Source organism: Haliaeetus leucocephalus, unplaced genomic scaffold, assembly GCF_000737465.1.
Source record: "Haliaeetus leucocephalus isolate CR32 unplaced genomic scaffold, Haliaeetus_leucocephalus-4.0 Scaffold1, whole genome shotgun sequence".
Taxonomy (NCBI): Eukaryota; Metazoa; Chordata; class Aves; order Accipitriformes; family Accipitridae; genus Haliaeetus; species Haliaeetus leucocephalus.
The window spans coordinates 23,316,413-23,342,472 of NW_010972437.1; the positions used below are offsets into that span (position 1 = coordinate 23,316,413).

General features: G+C 38.1%; 1 protein-coding gene across 1 annotated transcript in view; it reads right to left on the reverse strand.

Annotated features, from left to right (window-relative positions):
* MYLK (myosin light chain kinase) overlaps window positions 1-26,060 on the reverse strand; it is a 222,201-nt gene that overhangs the window by 153,612 nt on the left and 42,529 nt on the right. The window contains exon 2 of the mRNA XM_010568853.1: window positions 4,302-4,459. Coding sequence (XP_010567155.1) covers window positions 4,302-4,451 — 150 coding nt within the window. The 5' untranslated portion in view covers window positions 4,452-4,459. The remainder of the gene's footprint in view (window positions 1-4,301; window positions 4,460-26,060) is intronic.

The following is a 26,060-nucleotide window of genomic DNA, read 5'->3' on the forward strand; positions in this document are numbered from 1 at the left end:
AGCTGAGTTTCAGAGAGTGAGAGAGACTGAAACAAATTAAATTTTAAACTAGGTATTTGGCTAATGATCTTATAACTCAGCACAGTAATGTGCTCCATGTCATAATTAAAGTACTCTGCACAGGTTTCAGAAAGTGAAATTTAGCAACACCCAAAGTCTGAAAGAATCTGACAGGATTCTGTGCTTGGATTATGAATTGATCAAATGTTATCAGCAGCATCAAAATACCACCTTGCCTAATGATTCACAGATGCTTATTCAGGTGCTATGGCTGAGAAGGATTTCCCTGTCCTTTCACGTGACACTTACCACAGAAACACCCATGATATTTGCTACAAAGAAAGGAATCTTCTTCATTAGTATGCCATTGAGCATTATAAAATCCAGTGATGTTCAGATGAATTAGAAAGATAAAGATATACAATCACAATTTAACGTTGCAAAGCACTGATAAATATTCCAGTGATTAATACAACAGAGAAACAAACAGCTGAAAACAAAGCCTGGTAACATTATGGCCTACTCTTCTTTTCCAAGAGTATCTTAAAGGCTCTGATGGACAAACTACAATGCCTTAGCACAAGGCAGGAGATTACTGCCCTGAGCTGTTCACCTCACACAGGATGTGCAATTGAAGAACAGCACATCAATCAATTCCTAACAAGCTGGGAACCCACAACACAATTTCATAATAATCTGGGATGGTTTCCCTAAAAATAACCTCAGCAATTGATTGATGAACAACTGAGATGTTCACGCAGCAGACGTTTGGGGAGCATCTAGGGAAGGTAACCTTGCTTTTGCCTTACTAAGTGGTTCCACCCCTTAGTTGGTGCTCCAGGCCAAAATCATGCTCATACACTTGAAAGATGATGAGCTATCTTTTTACGCTGAGGTCACATTGGAAAATTGAGATCTGCAGTCAGATGTAGATAAACTTGCTGAGATTTTAGTAAGAAAACCAGGGTGGTAGTGGGAGGAACAGAATTTAAAAAAAAAAAAAGAATTCCTGTTAATGGCAACTCCAGTTACTTTCTACCTCAATTGCCTACATTTATGGGCTACTTCTCAGTATCGGCGCTCTCCTTGATCTTGAATTGCCATTTCACACAACTTATCTTACATGCTGCTGGAAAGAAAAGCAACAGGTTTAACTCTGGGGCCCTCTCTTCCTTGTTCACTTAATGAGAGTACAGGATCATCACAATATCAGATTTATATCCTGTCTTGGATTCTCAAAATGTTTGTTCTTTCTGATAAGATAAATTCCACTGCAAAGGAACTCTTTGAAGAAAATCTCCTGTCTAGCCATTTTTAAAACTTTTTATTTTTCTTTAGCCTGAGTCTAGATCAATATTTATACTGTGTGATGAAGCAGAGTATCAGCAACAACCCATCATAACATCTGTAGCCTATTTTCCAGGACAGATAAACCTAAGTATGTTCAGTAGCTACTTCTATTACTAAGTCTTAATAAATTGTTTTTATTAAGATTGTCCTTCTGAACAGGTCCACTGTCCTTATGAACCACTGGAACATTAAAGTGATAGAAGAAGCAACATTGTACTAACCAGCTGAAGATGGACCCAAATGATACAAGCTCTGCAGGCTGCTGCAGCTGTTAAGTGACAGTACCCTTTCAAACTGGACTATTGCATTCTCCTTCACCCTGCCCACGCTACTAGACTAGGAGCACAAACAAAATACTGAATTTGAACCCACCAGTTATAAACAACAGAACCAAACACAATCTCCCCAACCATGTTACATTATAAACAACACATCACACAGACTCAATTTTAATAGTTGTTATTATAATTAAAACCCTAATTTTTCTTGTATAAGATAAGGAGAACATGCTGTGCTCTATTACTCTCTACGTCCAATTATTATAATGTAGCTTGTTCTCCACCCCCCCAAAAAAAAAATTAAAAAATTGCAAGTTCATATCTCAGCCTGCAGCTAGGGTGGATTCCAGGAAATTTGGAACTAATTCACAATGATAAAAATTGGCTGGTTTATGTCTTCAGCTGTGTTACATGTTTCTTCTCACCTGTGTTAGCTGAGAGAGGCAAAACAAATCTCCTTCAGGGCAGCAAACTGGGCTGAACAAAAACCAGGCAATGCTCCATGCATAGCAAGAAGCTGAAGTGCCAAAGAGAGTGGCTGTAATTGCATCATCTTGGTTTCCCAAACCGTTAAGGCACGCTACTTGCCACAAAGTAATTGCAGACCTCGCGTGTATTTCAGCAATGCTGTGCTCTTCATGTTTGGCACTTAGAAAAGCACTTTGACCATTAAAGGTTTATTTCAGCTATATGACATGCATGCAGCTAGTATATTATCATCCCCATTTTAAGGATGGAAAATTAAAGGTTTCAGCCATGCTTATATACCAAATGGGAAGAACTGGAATTTAGATTTTCATCAAGTAGGTTCAATCCAGGACTTCAAGCAAAGCTTTGTTTCTTCAGGGAACTTAAGACAACTTTGTTGTCTTCAAGGAACATAAGCCTATCAGTTTAATTAGTATTGAATTTGTGTATTTTTTCCAAGGTACTAAAAAAAAACCCCTCAGACTTCACCCTTCCAGCCTTCAAAGCGACTTTAAAAAGGGGATAGGTATCCCTGAAAAATTAACACTTTAAAATCAGATCTGAAAAAAATGCAAAGCAGTGATGGCACTCTAGCTTGTAGGTCATTGTATTTTCCAGTTGCTTCCATTTGACTAATAATAAAAAGTCCTCAGCGTGCACTAAAATTGGAAATATTCCACTTGAGCTTTTATTTAGGAAACATGAGAAATGTAAAACCAAATCTTAGCAACATCGCATTCTTCAACTTTGATTTCACTGTACTGCTATTGCCAGTTGCAGTGCTGTCTGGAAGAACCAGTCAGAGTTAGGATAGTATTGTGCATAAGTGCCATATGCATAAAGTAGCAACATGTTGCCCTGTTTCCACTGCGTCTGCAACAAAGCAAGATGAAATAAGGGGGCGGGGCAATAAAACCCGTAAGAAAGGGAATGCTCACTGAGACTGACCAATGTCATATACACAGGGGATTTCTGACTGGAACCTTAAAATCACAGTAAAAGTAAGCTATTTTTAAAAAACCCTTTCTAAAGGTTTGATAAAAAACTGTTCTTTGGTTTAAACACTTTCATTGAAATTATCTGCTTTCTATGAAAAATGCCAGCTTTTCTTCAAAAAGTCAAAGCCAAGAACTACTTCTGAGTTTTGGGTTGGCACTTAAAAATTTATATACTCCAAAAATTGTTTTTCTGCCCAGTTCCTGTTGAAAAATCCCAGTTCCTGGCCTGCTCTTGCATAAACAAATAAGATAAATATCAGATGCCCTCTACTGGCCCTCTGTTTAAGTTAGAGTTTCAGAAGTTATGAATTTCCTAAATTCCTTCTAGCCTTTGCTTTTGTTACAGTAAAGTTGTAGTATCCTGTGTCTGTCAGACAAGTCCCATAGCTTCAAAAATAAAAGTGTGGTCAGTTTGATGGTATAGCTGTCATCATGCTATCAGAGGATGACGTGGACAGAAGGAAGCTGGAAGGGCTGAGAGGGAAAACTGGCAGCTCCAGGAAAAAGATTTGGGTTAAGGGAGGAGAAAGGAAGATGGCTAGAACAAGGAAGAGATCATACCGGGATTGAAGCATGAAAGAAACATGGATGCCAGCAAGCACAATTCAATGTCCCAAACATGAGGGGAAGGGGAGAACCTGGAATCCACACCCTTCTACACTCCCTTTTAAACCCTTTGGGCTAACAAGTTTCCTTGAACAAATCAACCTTTCCTCGGAAAATTCTCTTTTTGCTTTCAGATTAACAACATGTATGGCAGGTGGTGCAGATACAGAAATGTTGCAACTCTCTTCCCAGATTCCTAGCTTGGCTACTAGGAAGAACACGCTGTAGCAGGGTTAGATTCATGTTACACATGAAGCTTCACAAATAGGCAGATTTGGGATGCAGTGTGATGAATATGCAGTAGGAGAATAGGTAGTCTCTGATTAGAGACAGTTCCTGAAGCAGTTTTCCACTGATCCTAAGCTCAGTGCCTGGCATGCTCAACTAGGTTATACTTAGCACATGCTCAGGTTTTGCAACACTCTCCTCTACTCAAACAGACCTGTAATGCTCCTGCCTCCTAAGGAGGGTAAACACTCATGTATTCTTGTTGAGTAAAGGTCCTTATTGCAGAGGCAATTCTACTATCTTTGCAGCCTGCTAGGCAGCTATAGGAAAGGGCAAAACCAAATGGAGAAGTCCTCCATCATCTGTTTCTTACCTTCCCCTCAAATCTTGCGGTGGCTCCCAGCTGCACTCGGATATTCCGAGGAGGAAGAGTAAATGCTGGTGCTTCAGCAGGGACAGGGGGGCTGAGTGTCAGGGACGTTTTGGAGACTCGAGTAGATGTCACCAGTTTCACATCCCCCATGATGTGGACTGTAGAAGAGAAAAAAGTGGTAATACAGAAGTTATGATGATTAATTACTTACATTACAGTAACAGCTAAGAACCACATCAGGAGCAGATTGTCCTGTATGTATACTATATTCATATACATAGTAAAAGTCTTCAGCCTAAGGTGACAAGTGCTATTTTCCGGGTGCGGAACTGAGACCCAGGAAGACTGCCTGGTGTGCCTACAGCTGCGGTCAGGGTCACAGCCGTGAGCTGAACTCAGTTTGAACTCTCAAGTCCCAGGCCAGAGCCTTAACCAAAAAGTCATCCTTTACAACTGCATTAAAAGGTAATAACTTATTTCAGGAGGATATTTTCACAACGTGACTTTGATTTTCCTGGCCTGGAATACACCAAAATCAATAAGTCTCAAAAGTAGAGCTAGCGTTAAACAAGTACTTATGAAATAAAGAGACCTCTGTTTGCACTGGATTTAAGTTGCAAGCGGGAATGTGGAAAATCTGATTTTTCATACCATGCATTCAAGATCTTAAGATATATCTGGATATCTCGCTCCAAAGTACTGCTAGTACATAACAAATACTTTTGCAGAAATTCCAAGTCTCTACTTTACTGTAAATCCTTCTACAGCATATAGACTAGTAAAATAGCACAGACACCAAATTTCGTAATGCTACAAAAATGGCATTTTAGACACTTCCTTACAGATATCTGCTTCAGAGGCGATTCTTCTGCTACACATTTCATAATTCCCAGCAGAACACAAAAATTATTGTATTTTTGAAAAGTAAAATTTCATGTTTTCCAGAAAAAAAAGTAGTAGCTGACCCTAGTACTAATTCATTGAATCATCTACGTAAATTAGAAGCCCCACTGTAAAATGCCTATTTAATAGACAAGTTTAACAATGAAAAAAACCTGAGAGATGGCTTGACCCACCAATAGGCCATGTTGAACCAATGGAGAATACTGGGCTTCCAGTCATAATCCTCTGCTGTACACACCAATTCATGATAGACTATGTATTTATTCACCTGATTCTGATAAATTTACAATAAATAATACTTGAGTAAACAGTGAAACTTCAGCTTGAACAAGAGAAAAATCAATTAAACTAGGGCGACATTATTCCTGACTGTATGAAGGATACTTTTTCTACAATAGGCTGCATTTATCTGGGGAGCAGGGGAACACAAAACTCATTCATTTCCAAGTAGTACTTAAACTCCAATGTCACATGTATGCATGTGAAAACCCAGCCTGAGAACATAGTTTTCCATATAACGTATACCTGACATGCTCCATAAACATACAGAAACACCTTCTCCACATTGATCAAAAGCAGTTTAAGAGAGCAGCTCCTCTCATGGAGGTTATTATGCTAAAAGTTAGGTGTTTAATCTGAACTAGAAGTTGTGGATCTCTCACAGTCAACAGAGAGGAAGAGGCACCTCCAGAGGGTGTTTTGTTCTAAGGTGTGGGAGTAACAGAGCTTTCTGCTTCATAGTATGCACTTGTCTGGAACTACGGTTTAGAAGGCAAATCCTTCCAAGATATCAGTTAAATTATGTATGCACACAGATTTTCAACAAATGCTTGACATCTCCTTCCTCATTCATAAGAATCCAGATGAAGTGGACTGCGGATTTCTTCTGGAATGGTGTTCTGTTAGCATTTCTGTATGTCGACATGCAAAAAAGCAAGAAAATCCTCTAGCATTTCTAACAATTAAATTGCTGAGACCAACACATAAATGGAATAAAGATCATTTCTTTAACCATGATGCAAAACTTTAAACTGAGAAATTCTGCTGTCATTTACATAAGAGTTAATCTTGCAGTGAATCTCTGTATTGGCACCCAGTAACTTGAGAGCACAGCTTAAGTCTCCCTTTCCAGTATAAGCAACTCTTTTAAAACACAAACAGAAAAAAACCGCCCAAACTATCTTTGTACCTTAACTTATGAAAGAACCATATGAAAGCATAATATAATTTAAATACGGAAGAAACTGTTTGTATTCCACAAGAAATGAAATCAGACTTGCTTCTTTTCTAACAAATGTACTTAGCGCCCTAACAGACGAAGAATGACAGTGTCTCACAGCTATAGTCACTGCAACAAACAACCATTTGCTTGAAAGAGTGAAAGAATTATTCTTTTGATTAATTGTTCTTTCATTAAGGACAAGACTCCAGGCTCAGTTTGCCACTCAGCTAAAATTGCAGTTTATCCCAGGAGACTTTCAATCAATTACACAGCTGTAAACTGATACATACTTAGTCCATATTTGCCAGCACATTTTAAAAATTTATTTTTCTTTACAGATTAAGAACAAACATTTTTCAAATCTCAAATTACCATAAATATCAACTGTGATCTTTTGCCACTTTTAGTATATGACATTGATAATTTTGTATCTGCTTACCTCTTGTGAATTGGCCTAAATCCCATTCTAAGGTTTATTTCTAATTTTCTTTTTTTCTGTCCTCTTCCTCAAAGTGCTTCCTTAAATTGCTCTTTTGGACAGATGATCTGCACTTTTCAACATGCTCGACTAACTACTCAATCTTCAGTTTTTCTTCCCACATGTTGTTCTCCTCTGCTAAGTTACACCTTTCCATAGCCTCTAAATGCCAAAATCTGCAATGTCTCTCTAGCTGTGAAACTCTTAACTAACAAATCAGTCTGCCAATACAAGACTGCAATAAAATTTTCAAACGACCAGTAGTGACAATAACATGTCAGGTATAATACAGATCCTATGAAAATCTTCTCCAGTCTGAACTGCAATGCATTTAATTCCCTAAGAAGTCAGTAACAAAACCTATCCTTCCACACACATCTGCATCAACTTTGCAGAGAGCTTACAAAACCAAAACAACATCAAAAAAGCATATACCCCCTAAATTTTGTTTTAAAAGCAATATTTGTAAGAGTAGTAAAATTGAAAACAAAACAAAAAAACCCAATGACCAACATCCAGAATCCAATGCAAACTTGATATTCACCCATGCAAATGCAACTCCGTTTTGGTCAATGGCATTATAATGGCTGAAACAAGCAAGAGAGAAAACCGTATGCACTGCAGATGCTCACAGGTCTATTCTGTAGGGATAAAATGCTCAAGTACCTGTCCTTAGGTACAATGCACTGCTTATCCAGGGCAACTTTAAGGACACCTGCTTACATACACAAACCTCCACACTGGGTATGCTGCAAGGCCAATTTCACCAAGTACCTGAAACAGCGCCACTGGCACACACCTGGAAAATGCACTGTATTCAACATACACTCATCCTCCAAGCATCACTGGGCGCAGGTATGTCTGGACTGCATTGGACAAAAAGTCCTGTGGCTAGGAAAGACCCTCTGATGAAAAGACTGAGCTAAAACCCAACACCAGCTTTCCACTGATTTCTCTGGCTATTCGATCAAGCTCTACACAAAATGAAATGGAAAAAAAAGAGAGAAGGGAAGGGGGAAGGAGGAAGGGAAGAGAGAAGAGAAAGAAACAGGAACGGGGGGAAGTAGAAAGAAGAAAATCCTGAACAACTAAGCCACTCTTGCTGGTCAAGTTACACTTCTATCACATGTTGGTAAGATGCTAAAAACTGTCAACAAATTGATGCCTAATATAATGAGACCATAAAGCATAAAATAAAGTAATAGCCAGTCTTTTCCTTAAGCACATCTTGCACGGGTTGATGTTTTCCTAAATAAAGTGTCTAAACACGATTGAATTTACAAATTAATATTAGCTCAAATCAGCACAAGCAGTTTTCTAGCAACATAAGCCTCTAATCATTCATGTTTACCAGTCTGACTTCAATTAGTTATGTAAGCTGAAGATGCTTCTAGTAAATAATTAGGAAGTAATTTTTTTCAGCTTAGAGGATGTTTAACAATTATGCTCCCAAACAAATAAATAATTCCATGTTGTGCAATCTGGTGTTACTACGGAACTACCATGTCCAAATATTTTAAAGAAATAATGTTCCAGAGAACAAATCTTGTTCAAGTTTAAAATTTGATAGACAGGAAGAAAGCAGACACTTAAAAGATATGGAATGTATCTGATTGGGTTTTTTTCTTTTATTTAAGCAACTTCCTAGAATAAGCCTATCCCTAAAATCTTTTTCTTCGGTGTTTCAAGCTTGCTACTGAATAAGATTTCAAGGATGCTACATGAACTCATAACATTTCATTTCACATGCTGTGCACACCTAGACTAAGGTCTTTAAACAAAACCAACTGTAACTGAAGTTGCAATACAAACATTGTGGTATTAAACATAAAAGAAAACCACCATGCAAATGTTGGCTTGTAGGGTAGTGATGTGGTTAGACAGCATTTCCAATCTGGATATTTTTTTTTATTCTTAACCCTTTCTAAAAAGCACGTAAATCCTTACAAATTCTCACAGCGTGCCCTCTAATCTTTCTAATACCAAAGCAGACTAACGTGTTTCAAGCATTTTCTACTGGGAACAAATCTCTGTCACTCAATACTCTGCTCACAAAAATAAACCCCAAAAAGCAAACACTAAGAAATCCACCTCAGTTTTTTCTCTTCCACTTATTTTATATAAGTAAATACTTACCATCAGCTTCCTACATAACCATTTAATTATACTAATTTCCTTTTACCAAGTCCTTCCTTCGAGGCAGAAGAAAAATGAGTTGCAGAGAGAGCATGTGTGTGTGTATGAGTAGAGCAAGCTCATGCAAGTGAGAGGAAACCAGAGCTGCCAGCTGAAAAACCTTTATTTGACTTACTGATATTGCAACTCTACACCTAAGCAGCACATTTTTACTTGGTCCAGCTATTCCGATATTTTAGCCAGACTGCCTTCAATAACCCTTGAACCATCTCTGAAATCTGGATAGAACCTTTTGAGCTCTTTAAAAATAGGAGCGAAAGGACAGACAGCCCAGGGGTTGGAGCATTTGTCTGCTGTTTGGGAGTCCTGGTTGAATTCCCTGCTCCATAATGGGCTGCCTGCATGACCTCAGGCAAGTCACTAAGCCTCTCTTTTGCCATGGCTCCCCATCTGTAAAGTGGGGATTATTGTACTTCCTTACCACAAAGAAGTGCTGCGAGGATAACTATATCAAAGGGTGGGAATCAGACTACAGTAATAGGACCACATAAATAGCATAACTAGCAAAAGGCACAAAATTACCATAAACTTACAAGAAGCTGGATCTCATTATAGCTTTCTTTTTCTATGAATAAACTGGAGGAGGGGGGGTAGGAGGGTGTTTTCAAAAAACACACATTTAAAAACATTAGGTAAAATTTATTCCCTTACACAGATCACTGAATTCAACAGAGTTTTGCTAGGGACTAAATGTTATCCATTATGCTTCAAAACCTTCAGTTTTAAAAGAGTTTCATTTCTAAACCTGCTTGACTGCTTCACCTTTTCACACACCTTATTTCCTTTCCTACAGCTTCTTTCTCTACCACAAACACTAACATGTGGTTACCATACTTCTATACAAATCTGTAACTGAACACATTCTCCACAGAACCACAGAAATGAATTTTTACAGCTATATGACTTGTGACTATCTTTTCAGTCTTGCCCTCCAAGACCACACACGGAAGTATCCTGCCTCCTGTCAGCTACTGGTACCCAAGAAACAGAGTGTAGGGAAAGCAATAAACCATAAAGGATCAGCAAAGGTGATGAAGTCATGTGTAGACTTAGCAGATGGGAAGAGGTTAGAAGCTGGAACAGCAAGCAAGGGACTTGTAACCCCACCAATCATAGCCACACTATTCCGGGCAACTTCTCCTTCAGACCCAGTAATTGTAACAGGTATTATTTTGTATCAGTCCTGACTGGACTGGGGTTTCTTCCTCTGTTGTCTCATCCATAAATGATCATCATTATCTCATTTGTTCCTTACATACCTAGTTTCTAGAAAAGCCCTTTCATCATAAAAATTTTCAAGGCATTTTCAAGCCAGACCCCTAAATGTCCTATGCTTTTCCCAGTAAAGTTTGATAGCAACTATTAGACATGGCAGTAGGAACAGGATCAGATGCCAAATCTTCACGCACAACTCCATGATCCAAAAGTTTTGCAAGCTTAAGTTTTGGCAACACCATACATGTAAAATCTCTGGGTATGTTCCCACAATATGCATTTGCATAACTGTCCCACACAAATGGGAATTACAGATCAACTTGCAATTTGTGCTAAAGCTTAGGCTCACTAAAATGACAGCAAAAAAATTCCAAACTAAATTACAATTTCATTTGGGACCATCTTGTCAAAGATTTTCCCAGAAGTAAGCAAGTTCTTCAAATCCCATCATTTCAGTGCCTTGGATTTCACACTCAGCAAGTCAGCCATGAGGCTTTGCATTAGCAAGAACCTTGCTTGTACACAGAAAAAGGAAAGAACAGGTTCAAACTGTTCCAGGTACTCATTTTAACAAAATACTATTGCAGCCCTTATGTTTTATTCTGATACAATAATGTTCTCCAGGCTGCTTTAAAGACTGAAGTACAGTCAAGCTCCAAAAGAGATGTACACATGTGAGACTGTGATGGAGTTTGAGCTACAAAGGATAGTAGGAGCTTTCTGAAATGAATCTAGGTCATTTTCTTATGTGACACTGTGCAGTATCTTCCAGGAGTTCAGGCTACACTGTTTGAGATAAGAGGAGAACAAAAGTGGTTTGTGGCAGATTTCCTTCGGTCTACTGTATGTCTTGAGTATCCTTCCAAGAAAAAGGACAACTCTTCCTACATACTCTTCCAGGACTTCTGCCATGCTCAGTTCATGAGCTTTTGTTGAGTATGCAAACCACAACAGTGGCTACTGTAGAAGTGTCCATAAACAAAAGTGGCTAACCCGGTATGACTGAGAACAAACTTCATAATTAATATTCAGCTGAAAAGTCTCTAAAAGAGACAAAAAGATATTGTCATACGGCTTGTGTGACACAGCACTGAATTATTTTTAGCTGATCAGAGAGAGAGGCAAGAAGAGAATCTGTTTGTCTAATCAATAAATTCAGTGCTTTTATTGTATTAGCATAACTAATGCAGCATGGGCTTTAACCTGAAATAGTTTCCATGGTACAATCACATAACTGGGTGAGGAGTTTCATTACATCTTATATAAAAGAATAACTCAAGATGATGCTAAGTGACCCACATTTATTTAAAGATAGGTTTATTAGAGCACAAGAAGGATGGCAGTCAAAAACCTTTATTTATATAAATCATATAAGAAAAAAAAGATTCCCACATGTTCTTATCAAGGAAAAAGAAAATCATGCCCTCCTTGGTCCTCTGTGCTGTCTAGCAAAGAAATCACTGGCAAGGATGTGACTTTCTTGCAGATACAGACAGTTGTAAACATCGCCTAATTTTCCTCAATTTAACAGTGCTGGTTAGGGTACTAAAGATACCAGGCCCACTGGATTTATAGAGGTATCTAACTTTACCTACTATCAGTAGTCATATTGCTGCCACAGAACACATCTAACATGAGCCCTGATATGTGCCCTTGCACAATTGCACCTTAAAGGTTTATTGATATATTAAAGTAGCTGAAAAGGGTAGTTCAGATACAAGGAAGGATGTGGAAAAACATATAAAAGAAAGATATGGATGTATACATTTGATAATGTATACTCATCTTGATTACAGACATAATACATTATTCAATTATTCCATAACCACTGAGCATTAAACTTTAAGAAAAAACACGCCCATTACAAAGCAGTTGAACATGTGTCTTAAAAGAATGCAATGACATTTTAAGACTCAAAACCTTGCATGTTTAATTTGAAACATCAGATTAAGAAACAGTAAATCAGGAGAGACCACAAGAAACATAGCTTCTTCGCAGCTGTTATCTTAGAAGAAACATGAGTAACTAAATGTGACATGCATTGGGCAGGTTCAGTACAGCATCCATACCTAAGAATTATTTTATAGCAGCAAATTGAAACCAGAGGGAAACCCAGATGGCAAATGGGATGCAAGTTGCGCTTGTTCTTGCTGATTCCAAAGTGGCTTCCTATAGAAGCACATTGAGGGAAGTAATTCAATCTGACTTCAAAACCTGCTACAATTCTAGTTTATAAGCAACATTTAGGGAAAAAAAAAAAAAAAAAAAGGCAAGACCTGCAGAAAGGTTTTCAATGTACTACACAGCAGGTCACTTGCAATAAAATTCTACTGGTTTTCTTTTAAAGGATCATTTCTCGTACTTAATATATACCAAAATCCAAACACCTTAGTCTTAGGAAGTTTTGGACTAAAAATCTCAATCTGAATTTCATCACAGACAGCTGGCCTCATAAAGGAATAAACTTCTAATATTACCTTTTATAGTCCTTAAAGAAGGATTTTCAGGTTATGCAGAGCATGAACTTATAATATCTGAAGAAAGAGAGATTGCACCAGTCCTCGTCTTACCAATAAACCTTTGTACTTAATTTGCACCTTAGATCTTATGCTTTACAAGAACAGAAAATAACTGGTAGAAGTTGGTGTTTATGACAGAAACATGTATGTGTCAAGGATTATCCAAAATTCAGGGAGACATCTGGGTGTGGGTGTGACCTTGATCACTGAACAGCAGGATCTGGACTACCAACATATTTTTGCAGGAAAGAAAACAGTTTTCCCAGTGCTATGCTGCCTTTCAGGACATAGACTGAAGCAAGTAGCAGAGAAACCTGTAGGAAGGCATTTGTTTCAGGTCATCTTCACACAGAAGAGAATTTCCAACCTGTTTCCTCTCTCCAACTCACATCCATGTGGCATCAGTAACTGAACAACACAGAATACCTGAGGATCAGCTGGTGAAACATTTGGAATAGAGACTCTTGAAAGCTTCTTGAAATGTAATTTGCAATTCTAGAACAACTTTCAGTGCCAGTGGCAACCACGTGGAGGTGAAGCATGTCAGAATAAGCTGATAATAGCATGAAGTTTCAAGTACACTAGCACAAATTTGCAGCTCCAGATCTTAATACTCAACATACACAAGCCCAATAATAGTGCTTTGCTAACAGCAGTACTTAGCACTTCAACAACACCTTCCATCCAAGCCCCTTAAAAGTCATTTATACATATTAACTCTCCCAGTATTGAGGAAGAAGAATGATTCCGTGCTTCAATGATTTAGTATAAGACTGTAGAGCTGGGAGACAATAGAAAAAGTAAAATCAAGATGTCAAAGATCCAAGGACTGAATAAAAAACCCGAATCTTTTAAAAAGAAAGAAAAATCATATTTCTTATTTATTTTGTAAGGTAATTGCTTTTATCTGAATGCAGGTTTCAGCAAGGCTTCTAGCAGAGCTAACAAGTTTAATTCTGGAGCAAGTTAGCATAGGGCAAGTTTTGAAAGGTCTGCCTAGCATTGGATTTAAATAAAAAGTTTTATAGAAGAAATCATATTTTTGCGATGTCTTAGCAGTGGTAGAACGTTATGCTAAATCAGCAGTTTACAGTGAAGTTGTCTGTTGGGTTTTTTTTATTTTTTAAGTTCCACATTTCAAAAAGTAACCACAACATTAACTTTCCTTGATGCTAATGCTGCAGGTGGCCAATTGCTATTGCCCATTTCCAAGCCAGTAGGGCCATAAAATTGCATGAAAGGTGAGTCATGGAAGATTTGTGGTTCATAAAACACAGAATCTTTAGCCTCTAAATTTTGCTTTGTGCTTTAGTTTCAAATACAGCCAGAACTCAAAAAACAAAGAGAGACTCAAGTCCGCCAAGTTCTATGCCATTTGGGAAAATCAAAACATGACTCTACTGGCTGAGGTGTGTGAACCCTGGGGTAACATTGGAAAGGAACCTGTTGACTTCAGCCAGAGATAGATTGGGCCATGGATAAATATCACTAAGTTTCAAATTATACTGCAAATACTTAATACTAAAGGAATTAGGTTCTTTGTTTGAACGAGCCACTGGTTCTTCATGCTGAGATAGTCTGCACAAGGCCAAACTCTGTGCTGCCTTCCATTCTATGAAGTCCCATTAACTGTCAGCAGAAAGCCTAGCCCATAAGTTCTCCTGCAAGTTTATTTTTTCTGGAAACAGCACTTTCGTTCATGTATGCAAGCCAGCATACTCCAACAATCATTGGTTATACATCAATCCTTAACAATGTATTTGGCACTGCAAAGCAAACAGAAACACCACCTTGCTGAAAAAGTTATAACCTAGATGCAAGATGGGGCTATACAATGACAATACCTTTTTTTCTTAATTAACAAAGAGTTAAAAGCACTAGATAGTATGCAAAACTTATTGCTGCAAGATGCTCCAGACAGCTGCAGCATTGACAAGAACATCTACAATTAGGTAGCAGAAGAAATTCTTCTACAGGTGTAACAGCTCTCAAAACTTGTCTACTACAGAGAGAATGAGCTTATGGTTAGTCTACAACACCCTCAACCACGCATTACCTATCTGACACAGGACTTCTTCCTGTGACCTTCTTCCTTTCTCTATTCATAGAAAGAAGCAAAAGCTTTAAGAGTGTCATCCAGGAGAGCTGTACCAGAGATCATGAAGAAGTTAAAGCAGTCTTCAGATGATGAAATGTGAACCCCTACATGCATCCTTTGAGCTGGAGACTTCTTTTCTACTTTACCTCTACTATCCAGGTTTTAGAAATGATGTAACCAAACAAGACCAACTCCTAACACTGAAGCCATCTGTCTGCTCTTCTCACAGCTAGTAAGGTTTCACATCCTTACTAGTGCTGCATGTTGCACTCCAAGCCTGAACCAGCTGGAGACTTTGGAAACAAGCAAACAAAAAGTGGTAGCATTTTTACAAATTCTTAAACAGAATAATTCCCCAAATGGGCCCCACTAGGTGGAGAAGTTAAGGTGGTAATTATATTTAAACATTTAACAGCTTGCTGAAAAGAAAATTAAGACAAATTTATTCTCAATGTACATGGGAAATAAGATGTGAAGTCATAAGCTTTTAATTGTACCATACATTAGGGAAAAAGTTTAATAAATAAGAATTGAAGCAGTCCTGAAAGAGATTGCTCAAGGAGTCTGTGGTGTCTTCAGTGCTGGAAGCCATACAAATGTCTGTCAGGAATGACATGTACAGTTGATTTAGCCTTGGACATGGGAAAGACTGGATGGCCTTCTGAAGTCCCTTTCAATCCCATGACTCTATGATTCATCTGACAATTGATGTTAAATTTGGACTACAATATAGGACTTTCACATGCTGGATATGGGCCAGCAAGACAACTATTACTCTGTAGAGAACACTATAAATCTGAGAAGAAACAACTGTTATAAGGTGAAAAAAAATCAGCCTGTGAAAATGACAACAATATCAATACATAAATCATTAATGTTGCAGAGCTTAGTGAGGAGGGAGACAGAAGGAATCTGGTTTAATCTTACTAAAGCACCAGTCGGCAAATCTCAGCCAAATGTCCATTTCTCATAACAAGTGAACACAGCTCTCATTTGAGACTGCAGAGAGTGGGATATGCAGGCAAAGAAATCAATACCCTTTAAGACATTTCCATTTTCAAACATAAACTGCCCTATTACATTCAAACACCTTACTGCATAAAAAAGTTTTTACATACTTTTTACTGGGTTTGTAAATTAGAGTTGCAGTAAGTTACTTAGATCACATCACATTTGTTCAGCTATGTTCTACAAAAATACACAATGTGTGTTCTCAAAGCTATCAGCTTAAAAGTGTATATAAAAGAAGATTCAAATATGAAACAGTGGTTTGAGCCTCTTCACATTTCAGTGGGGCTGGTATGAACAGAAGAATGGTAGTTCTCAGTCTGAGATCCAAGTCTGTCCTGACTGCTCTGCTTCCAGCTGGGAGACAAGCCCAAGAAGGGCCTGTTTTCCTTCTCTTGCACGGAAGTTCGTTATAATGGCTCCTCTCATGAAATCTGAGCCCCATCCAATCCTCACCCTCTCTTTACACAGTATAGCTGTTCAATGAACATATCAACATTTACTCTATCAGCAGGGAAAAAAAATGGTAGGAATAATAAAATCTTTCCATCATGTCCACAAAGGAAAACTTTCCCATCCCCTTTTAAAAGGCCAAAATTAAGCAAGGCATGGCACTATGATGCTCTTGTGAAGATGTTCTATAGAGGCTTGATCCTGTCAGTCACATCAACTTGTCTATCACATTGAGAGTAACTGGCCTAGCTCTCCTCATGGGCAGTGAAAGATGGCAGGTGAACACCGTTTCATGTCACTGCCAGGCAGAGACAATCCCTAGCAAGAAGGGAACAGAGGAAAAAAAGGAAGAATTAAGATTAAAAACAAAAAAAGAGAATAAAAAGGAAAAAGAAATCAACAGGAGATTAAAAAGACAACTCTGAGGTTACAGAAAGGCACTGCAGAGATGGGAAGAGCATGGTCACACAGGCAGAGAGAGGATAACAAAGAACATATGATGAAGGCTGTCAAAGGCCAACCAATATTCAGCTGTACTGGCAGTATGGTTGAGAATCTTGATGGCTCCTTTCTTCAATTCTACAGCTTTAATTGAATGAACTCCAGGACATTTACTTTGATTTCCCACCTCTGCTCCCCCCCATATAAGAACAGACAAATAATCCAAGAATGACTAAGGTTCATACAAATCTCTTCTGACTGACTTTCACCCACAAAGTCAGTTGTTGAAGAGTCATTTCCCCCCCCACTCCCTCCTCATTTTTTAAGCTTTGTTGTTTGCAAAATGTTTTCTATTTCTCCCCACCTAAGTGCCTCACTTAATCTGTGCTGTTACCAGTCTAGGGCAATTCTCCTTTATATGGGATCCCAAGAACTGCTCTGGATGCCAACACTGAAAGTGAGCAGGTCAGAAAGGCGACAATTATCCAAGTGTTTACACAGATGTGAATAAAAATGTGCAATGTTGATATTAGAAACAGAGAAATGCATTCTTCACTTTTTTAAGATGAAGCATTAAAGAAGATTTAAAAATAACCCCACATATGAAAAAAGCTAGTTCTTCCAAATGTTGCTGACATGTCACATCCCATTACCTCTTTTGTGTATCTCTTGCATATACAAAAACTGTTCATGTTTTCTCCATTCTGTTTTCATATCCTTTTGCATGCAGTTCCTACCAGAGATTTCTTTAATGATAGATTCCCTCTCCTCCCCTTAAATTAGCTCCACCACCACACTGAAATACTTACACTTCTTAACAGACCAGCATATTGAAGCCTTAATTGAGATTAAAATTTGATCTCTGTCAAATTTAGTCTGACAACCAATTTCAGCCATGGAGGACAGAGGGCGGAACCCAGCCAGCTTCTGTGTTTTGTTCCCAGTCACACATTCTATTCCACGAGTACAGTATCTGAGGTGAGCAACAGACAAAATAACGTTGTCTCACTTCAATGTTGCTGAAGTCAGTAGAAAGACTGCCAGTGCCTTTAGTGAGACCTGAATAGGGAACCAGGTCCAAGGCAAGCTCTTCATTTACAAGCACTTGTCAGGAGACTTCTGTGCGCTCAATACAGAGTTCTGCAGGCTCCGAAAACCAGTTTAGAACTGGGTGCACTTTTAAACTCTGCAGAGAAGCTCTAAACCAGATGTGCCTTGGGGTATCATTTATTATTAAAAAAGTAACAGTATGCCTCAGTTCTAGAAGGTGTCCATGAACAAAAAGGTTCTTAATTAATTTGGAAATAACAAAAGAAATGGGAAACCTGATCTTTTATTAGTATCAATGGGATTAAAAAGTTTGAAGACGTTTGTAAAATTTGGGGAGGGAATTTGAGAAATTATCAATAAAATCCATACCATTTTCCCTTTAAGCAGAATCTCTTTTCCTATACCAGGAACAACCAGAAAGTTACCCTTTGAAATTGTCACAGAAAGTGTCAAATTGGAATGAGAGTTCTGCAAACCACAAAAATCCTCTTTTAGACAAAAAATCTCCATGCCAGGAATCTAGAAACCAGCACTGGTAAGAGAGAAGGATAGAAACCAACACAGGTAAGAGAGAAGGATAGAAATCTGCTTTTCCCCCCGCAGATATAGCATAGACACAATTCTAGCAAAGGGCAGTTTGGCCAGTTGCACAAGAAGATTTCATTTTCTCATGGAGATTATTAAAAAATTGTTTTTCCAATAGAAGACAATTATAAGGATAACCTATGTCCAGAACCAGTAAACACAGAGTAGAAATCATTGCACTGAAAACTGCAAAGGTACACAAACAGAAAGTTCATCGGTCTTGCTGAGGAAATTCCTGGGATATTTGCACCTCGTGATACATATCCAAGTCTGCTGATCATGGAATGCTTAGGCTTCAGTTTTAAAAAATGCCTCCAAAAATCACATGCAAAATAATTGATTGTTGAAAAAATTTTGTGAGCACAAACACTCATTAAGAGAACCAGGCAGCTAAGTACCCAACTATTTCAAGAAAAAGAAAAAAAAGAAAAAAAAATAAAAGAAGAGAACTACATTACATCTAGAGGCATCAGAATGAGGATTTTTTTTTTTTAACATCAAGTATAGTTTCTGTAGAACCTAGCTGTGAAGATTGAGGGATATAGATAACGTAATTAATAAAAATAAGACCATATAAATAAACAGACTATATAAATGTATCACTAAACAACTCCAAATCAGTATAGCAATATTTTGACAAGTATCAGCAAATCCTAAACCCTCAGTAACTACCTCTAGGATCCATAGTGCAGGAAGCTAAGATAGCAGTAAAATCACAAAGACCTTTTTGCATAGCAAGTGAGAGGTCTGTAGTGGCATTCCTATTGTGCCACAGCATCAGAGTTCGTATCACCCAGCCCCAGCAGTGCATTGCCACACAGCCTCAGACAAACAGCATAAGGATGTCTAACGTTATAGGTTACAAGACAGGAAGACTTCCCCTATGCCACAAACACCATTCCTACTTTTCCTTAACTGCAGTCACTTCACTATTATTTCCAATGGCCATAGATCCCTTCTCTGCCAACATGTCTCCACATTCCCCAGCTAAAAGAAGTGCTGCAAAATATTTACTTGTTAATCAAAATACACATTCGGCTGTGCTGCTGCTTAGCCAGTTTTTCACAGTATCACCCTGCCAGCTACTACAATGAAGCCACAGCTGTGTTAGCTTTTAGACTTTGGGTGTTGGGGGTTTTTTTGTTGAGTTTTTATCAGCTAGACCTCTCCCATGTATCTTTGCCATGTCAGCTTCAAACCTGAGCTCTGAATGACTTTAGAAGACATACAGCGAGTCCATATAAGAAGCAGGACGCAGTTCTATTGCTGTCCTTGGGCTCTGTGAAATGCTGTCCTTCCTCAGTCCTTGAACAACAGAATGCAAAGTGATTTGAGAAGTTCCAAGTTCCCATGTTTATCATCACCTTCTCCTGTATTTCTTCATGGCGGTATTCAATCTACTGGACTCTGTTGAAAGGCTTATCTCCTGCTTTCCGAGGTTTTGGTTTGTTTGTGGGGTTTTTGAGGGTGCAAGTATTTATTTTCAGCTTAGAGGGTTTTTTTGCTCAATACCTTCTTCATTCTTCACATCACTGCTGACATGATCTACTGCTTCTTCCTGCCTCCTCTGTCCTCTCACAGCAATGACACAATGTTCCAAGACAGCACTGTCAGATGCGTTTTAGCTGTATGGGAGTACAGCGACGTATTCTACAGACACTATTACTGATGACTGAAAGAATAAATGCATGGCTTATGATGCATCAGACTGCTTAAAATTAAAGGTAAAGCACAGAGGCCAGACAAGCCCAGGTAAATAATGCTTTTATGGTTACTATTATTATGTTTCTGTAAGGGAGAAGAATGGCTTAAGGTAAGGAGCTAAGTTTTAAGCTGGTATAAATGAGTCTATTTTCATAGGGTCACAAAAGTGAACCAGTTTACACTGGCTAGGGATCTGGTAGCAAATCTTTTTGTAAAAGTTCTGGCAGTTCAGTGTAAACTCATTAATCATGAACTACAGTATTGCAGTTCTGTGAGATCTGCAATCACAATGACCCTACATTATTTATTCTATTTCTTATCTGGCAGGAAAAAACAGCCTCCAGGAATCTGCCTGGTGAAGTACAGGACAATGGATGATTTCTGCCTCTGAGGCAACAGCCTCATATTTGGAATGACTAGGTTATCTGAAACCAGAGTTAGAGTAGCCAGCAAGAGTTTTCTTCTTTAGATTAAATAGCATGGTCCAGTTTTCAAATAGTGGAGCTATTTCAAAGCATCTCATTGCTTCAATAGAGAATCTTTAAACAGAGTAATCCCGGCAAATTCCACACAAGATCTAGTAATTTGAAGAGAGGACAGGGATCCAAAACTTCCAGATTCTGTTTCAGATCTTGATTCCCTCTCAGTTTGTGATCTTTTCCTGCCTCCATTCTCTCAATGCATCTCCTAGTTGGTAAAAGAATGCTATTAATCTCAGGGATGGCTATGAGAGTTGTTTTTTTAAAAGTATGTTTGACAACTCTGGATCAAAACCCTGCTGCAAGAAATTGGTAGGGCCTGAGTCCTTGCTTTTTAATAATCTTTACTATTTGCACAATAAGTGCCATTCGTGTCAACTTTGTATGACCAGAAATAACAGCCAAACAATTCCTACATAAGAAGCCTTTAGCAAGCAGCTCTTTAGGCATTCAGAAATACAGACTGGCTATAAAATAGATTATAGAAATTATGCAAGTTGTCACGACGTGCAGCTTTATGCTTTGTCATTAAAGCAAACGCCACAATCCACTCTGAAGCTTTAAAGTATGTAGCCAGATGCAGTTTTGTTTTGAGGACATTTCAGTGCAAGTGATCAGAGGCAGCATGGTTGCTCATGTGTGGTTCTACAGCATACATCTGAAGGATTCACCCAACAAGTGACAAAGAAAACAGCTTTTCTAGGATCTTAGAAGATGACATTACACAGTATATTCAGCAAAGCATCAGTATTTCTAACACACACAGAGTCATGAACGCAAAGAGAAAAACAATTCCCTTCTTGATGAGTCCAGAAAAAAAAAAGAAAAAGAAAAAAAAGAAATAAAAGCAAGGGCAATTCCTACAGTCAGGACAGATACCAAAAAGAGTTGCTACCACCCTATTTTCTATTTTAAAGTTTCTGATGGGGAATAACAGCAAGACTAAATAACAGGATACAGCAGAATTCCAAGAATTGGCTTGTTGGCTTAACAGACGAGCAACTTTTTTTAGTACTATTATCTAAGCCCATGAGATGTCTGAAACAATTATTAACCACTTACTACAAAATGGTAGTTGCTCCTGTGCTGGAAAAGACAGACACTATTTGGATTTATTCGTGCTATGCATGAAGAGAGATCTGGGAGAAAATATGAAGTAAACCAATTTTTATAGGTTTTTGATATCACAATTGGAAATCCTTAGAACAAAACTTGAATAAAGAAGAAAATTGCCCAATTTGAAATGGTTTCTTGTAAGTCTAAAACTTAGGCCAATTTCCTGAGCTTGGCAAACATTTCAGTTACCATTGCCATCTCTAATCACAGCAAGTTTTTCCTTCCAGTATTGGCTTTTCTCTGAATTTGAAACCCAAGCTTAATGCAAACCCACATCAAGCAGAAACGGGATAAAACAGATCCATGATGAGCCTGTATGGGTAAAGCTGCAGAGATTCTTGCTGCTTTAGTCACAATAATCGTTTTTCAGTTGAAAAACTACTGGTCCAATTCAGCAAGTGACTGCTTTGCTCCTGTGCCACACAAAGCCACAGAAAAAATGAAGCTAGCCTTCTGCTAGGTTTTTAACATATGTTAGCTGGGACACAGCAACATAGAATCTTAGAAGCTTGTAAAATGAGTTAAGCAGACAAATGCACTGTATTTGTTTTCAGTTCAATAGGAGGCTCTAATATTGAATACATATGAAGGAAGAGACATGCTAAATTGAACGAGCCTGGAGGCTTAAAGTGATATTAATTCCACTTGCATTCAACCATGTGGATCCAATGATCAAAGGGATTTAGAAGCAAGAAGGGAATAATGGAAATATCAACACTCAGCAATACTCTGTTGCCTCAGGGCAGCACAGGACAGTAACAGATGTCAAGGGAGCAGAAGGGCTATCTCTTCTCAAATCGAAAGGAGACAGGAACTACAGTCACACTGAATTTTCATGCACCAGCCTCAAATCTTCAAGATGTTTTTATGCAAAGGTGCCAGTTGCACTTCTACCCTTCTGCTTTATAAGCTTAGAAACTTTCTATATAAAGCACCACTAGTGATGGCTAGTTGCTTTTATCATGACTTCGAAGAGATGAGAGAAGAGCACCAAAACACCATTGTAGTGATGGAAGATTAGCAGGCAAGTCTTTGAAGAGACCAGAGACAGACCTGTTGAGTAAGCAAGTGTTTATTTGAGCAAGAGCACTTGCCACAGGAGAGGAAGTCTTTGTTTGAAGCTGTTTAAAAAAACAGCTCTCGGATCCAGCATATGTATTTTGCATTATCCAGAACTGATAATGAACTAAACTAGAAATACTAGCTGATTTAAAAAAAAATAATAAATAAATGTCAAGATTCAGAGCAACTTTTTGCTACAAAGTTCCTCCACTAGCACACAAGAAATCTTCAATTATTCATCATTGCATGTTATTATGTTAGCGGTTAGTTTTCTGTCCTGGGCAGGGGTCATCCTTCCTATATGGTGGAGCAGAAAAATTAAAAATAGAAATTCACTACCCAAAGATAATCCAAATAAATCCTTTTCCAAAGCAAGGATAAGAGGATAAAGAATAAGAAAGAATAAGGATAGAGAATATAGAAAACAACTGTTGTTTTGTTTTGGGCTTTGGTGGGTTTTTTTTGTTTCCTGGATCACACAAAGATAACAATACAAGGGTAACTGCTGTGAAAACCCTGATCAAATAAAGTACTAATTTTAAAAGTCAATATTATTTCTCTTTAAATATTAAGTCCTTGAAACAGTAGAATTGCAGTTCCTCAACACATGCCATTTTCCTAAGAGGAAGTGAAGTAATTCCATTGGTATTGATAGAGTTAATCTAGATTTATAACACCATAAACAAATCACAACTGACCAGGTATGTACATGTGTTCTTGTTTTCTTCCTGACCTACACTTTTCCTACATATATGGGTGTGTGTGGGGGGGAAATTACAGGAAAACATTCTAGGCAAGAACATAGCACCTGCTATTTACAAGGACGTTATCTACAATATTAAGTTAAGACAAAGTAAAAGACTATCCAGTTGGAAGACTACGGGGCTTTAGGGCACTCGCAATTACCCACATTATTTATATTTATACAAAATAGAAGCTGAGACTTCTAGTCTTGGAGTGACACACTGCTGAATGATTGAGGATTACCAAGTGGTTATGTCATAGATTTTATTCTTTGCTTTACTTGTCACTGGCATAATGTAAGATCTCACATGTGGACTCACTGATAATCTTGTGATGTTTGCTCCTCATGAAGAATGTTAGAGAAGACAGGTTTTCTATATAGTTGTGTAAAGTATGAATTTTTGATAGCAGCCCGTCTTGCAGGAGATATGCTTCGGTGTTTTCTACTTGTTGCAGTGAGCTAAGTGCTGGTGGTTTCATGCCCAACTACATTGTGCTGGTAGAGGACAGACAACAGGTAACAAAGCTTAAGCAAAGACTCTGGACGTCTAACCATCTATTTCAAAGGGCTGCCCAGCTTTCCGACAGAGCAGAGCTAGATGATGCCAGTTCCTTAAAGGTCAAAAGGCAAATATTCTTATGTTTGAGGGGGAAACAAATTGCTCAGTAGCTAGAATCAAAGTCAAATCTCATCTACCAGCCACCTCTCTGGCAGTCCTGATCATCACCTGCTCACTCAGCTTGCTAAGGTTTGTTGGAGATTCTCCCATAAGCCTTTGTGCATAACTGTAGACAACATGGAAGCTTGCACAGAAAGAGTTTTAGCCAAGTTCAATATGATTGCACTTCTGAATAAAACTAATCATAAAAGTAAGTTTTCACAGTATTAGGACCTAAATTGTTCTCTACATTCTTCTAGAAAGACAGATCAGCTGAAGGCTGGTATATTAAGTTTTCTTAATTACATGCCAGGCCTTAATTCTGTCAAGGAACAGACCTGATATTGCCAAGGGCTGTGAGTTTAAAACAAGTAGTCAAAGCTGGTCATGTAATGAATAACTTCATACTTAGCTTTAGTATTTAACCTGCCTCAACTTAAAATCAGGTTAATACCTCACATTCAAGTTCTGCTGAACGGGATGGGAAGGTTCCCCTGATTTAACAGACTTCTGATCATGCCTTTTGGCAAACTTAATTGGTTACACTCTTTCAGATTCTCATGCACAAGACATCCATCCAGAGAAGTGGAAAGTATTCTTGCAGTAACTGGAGATTGCTGGAAGAGTATTTGATGAACACTCCTCCCCAAGCATGTTTGTTTTGTTTTTAAAGTAGCAATTATTTTGGAGGACTAGAGGATTTGGATTTTGTTGTTCTTAAATGTTTAAGTTCTTTGTCTTTCTGCCCTAAGTTTAAAAAAAAAAATGGTAGAGATAACTTTCCTGATGTCTTGCTGCATTTTTTAAATATTTTTAATTTACTTTGGGAAGGTCCTGTGGTACCTTATAAATCTCCCAGAGAGTAGAAAAGGATTTTTGTGGGCTTTCTTTTTGCCAGATTTCCCCATGCTATGTGTATTTTAACTACTACTTTCTTCAGACTGAAGTGCTGCCTATGTTTTAACCCCTCTTACGCAGAGCTGCTGTATCTTCTGCATGGAAGATTCAAATCACCAGAGCCCAAAATGGTCTGTTAGAGGCAAAAAACTTACATGTCACTTAAATAACTGTTATATGTCCTTACTGTTCCAACAAGGTAAGGATTGTCAGTGTGCAAAATAAACAGCAAGCTCCTCACAAAAACATGTAGCTTCAGGAAAAAAGGTGAATGATGATAAATAGATAAATGACTACTTAGAGGTTTCTAGCCTCTTCAAGCTGCCTGTCCTGTTACAAAGTTACTTCTTTCCCTGTTCTTTGGAGACCTCCAAGTTGATTTTGAAGTGTAAACTACTGTAGAATTTTTTAAAATAGTTTTATATGGTGGAAGAAAAAAAAAATCAGTGGGAGATTTGTATCCTTAATGTTAAATAAATGGAACAGATAAATGCAAACCATATAAAGCATACCAGTGTGCCCTCTGATTTGAAAACACCAGCCATCTTCCCCTAAGTGCTAATCCTAGTTAATGCCAGTTCCTTTCCTTAAGGACTTTGTTGCAAGCTTCGCTGCTTGCTGCACAGCCTTGCGCATACGTAAAGGTCTTTATGAATTTGGTGAGTCTATTTAGGTAAGTAATATTAACTATGCACATCTAGGTGGAAATAAAAATGAAGCAACAACTGTGGAACAAGGATACAAAATCTTAGTACAGCTTTCAGTCAGAAGAAACATGGTCCTGTGAAGTCTTCAGATACAGTATTATTGGCATCTGACAGAACTGAATCCTTTGCAATATTTTTGCATTTGAGTTAAGCAAACACTGAGGAAAGCAAATGCTTTAATGGCAGTGGTTGATTCTGAACTTACAGGGCATGAAAAGCACCG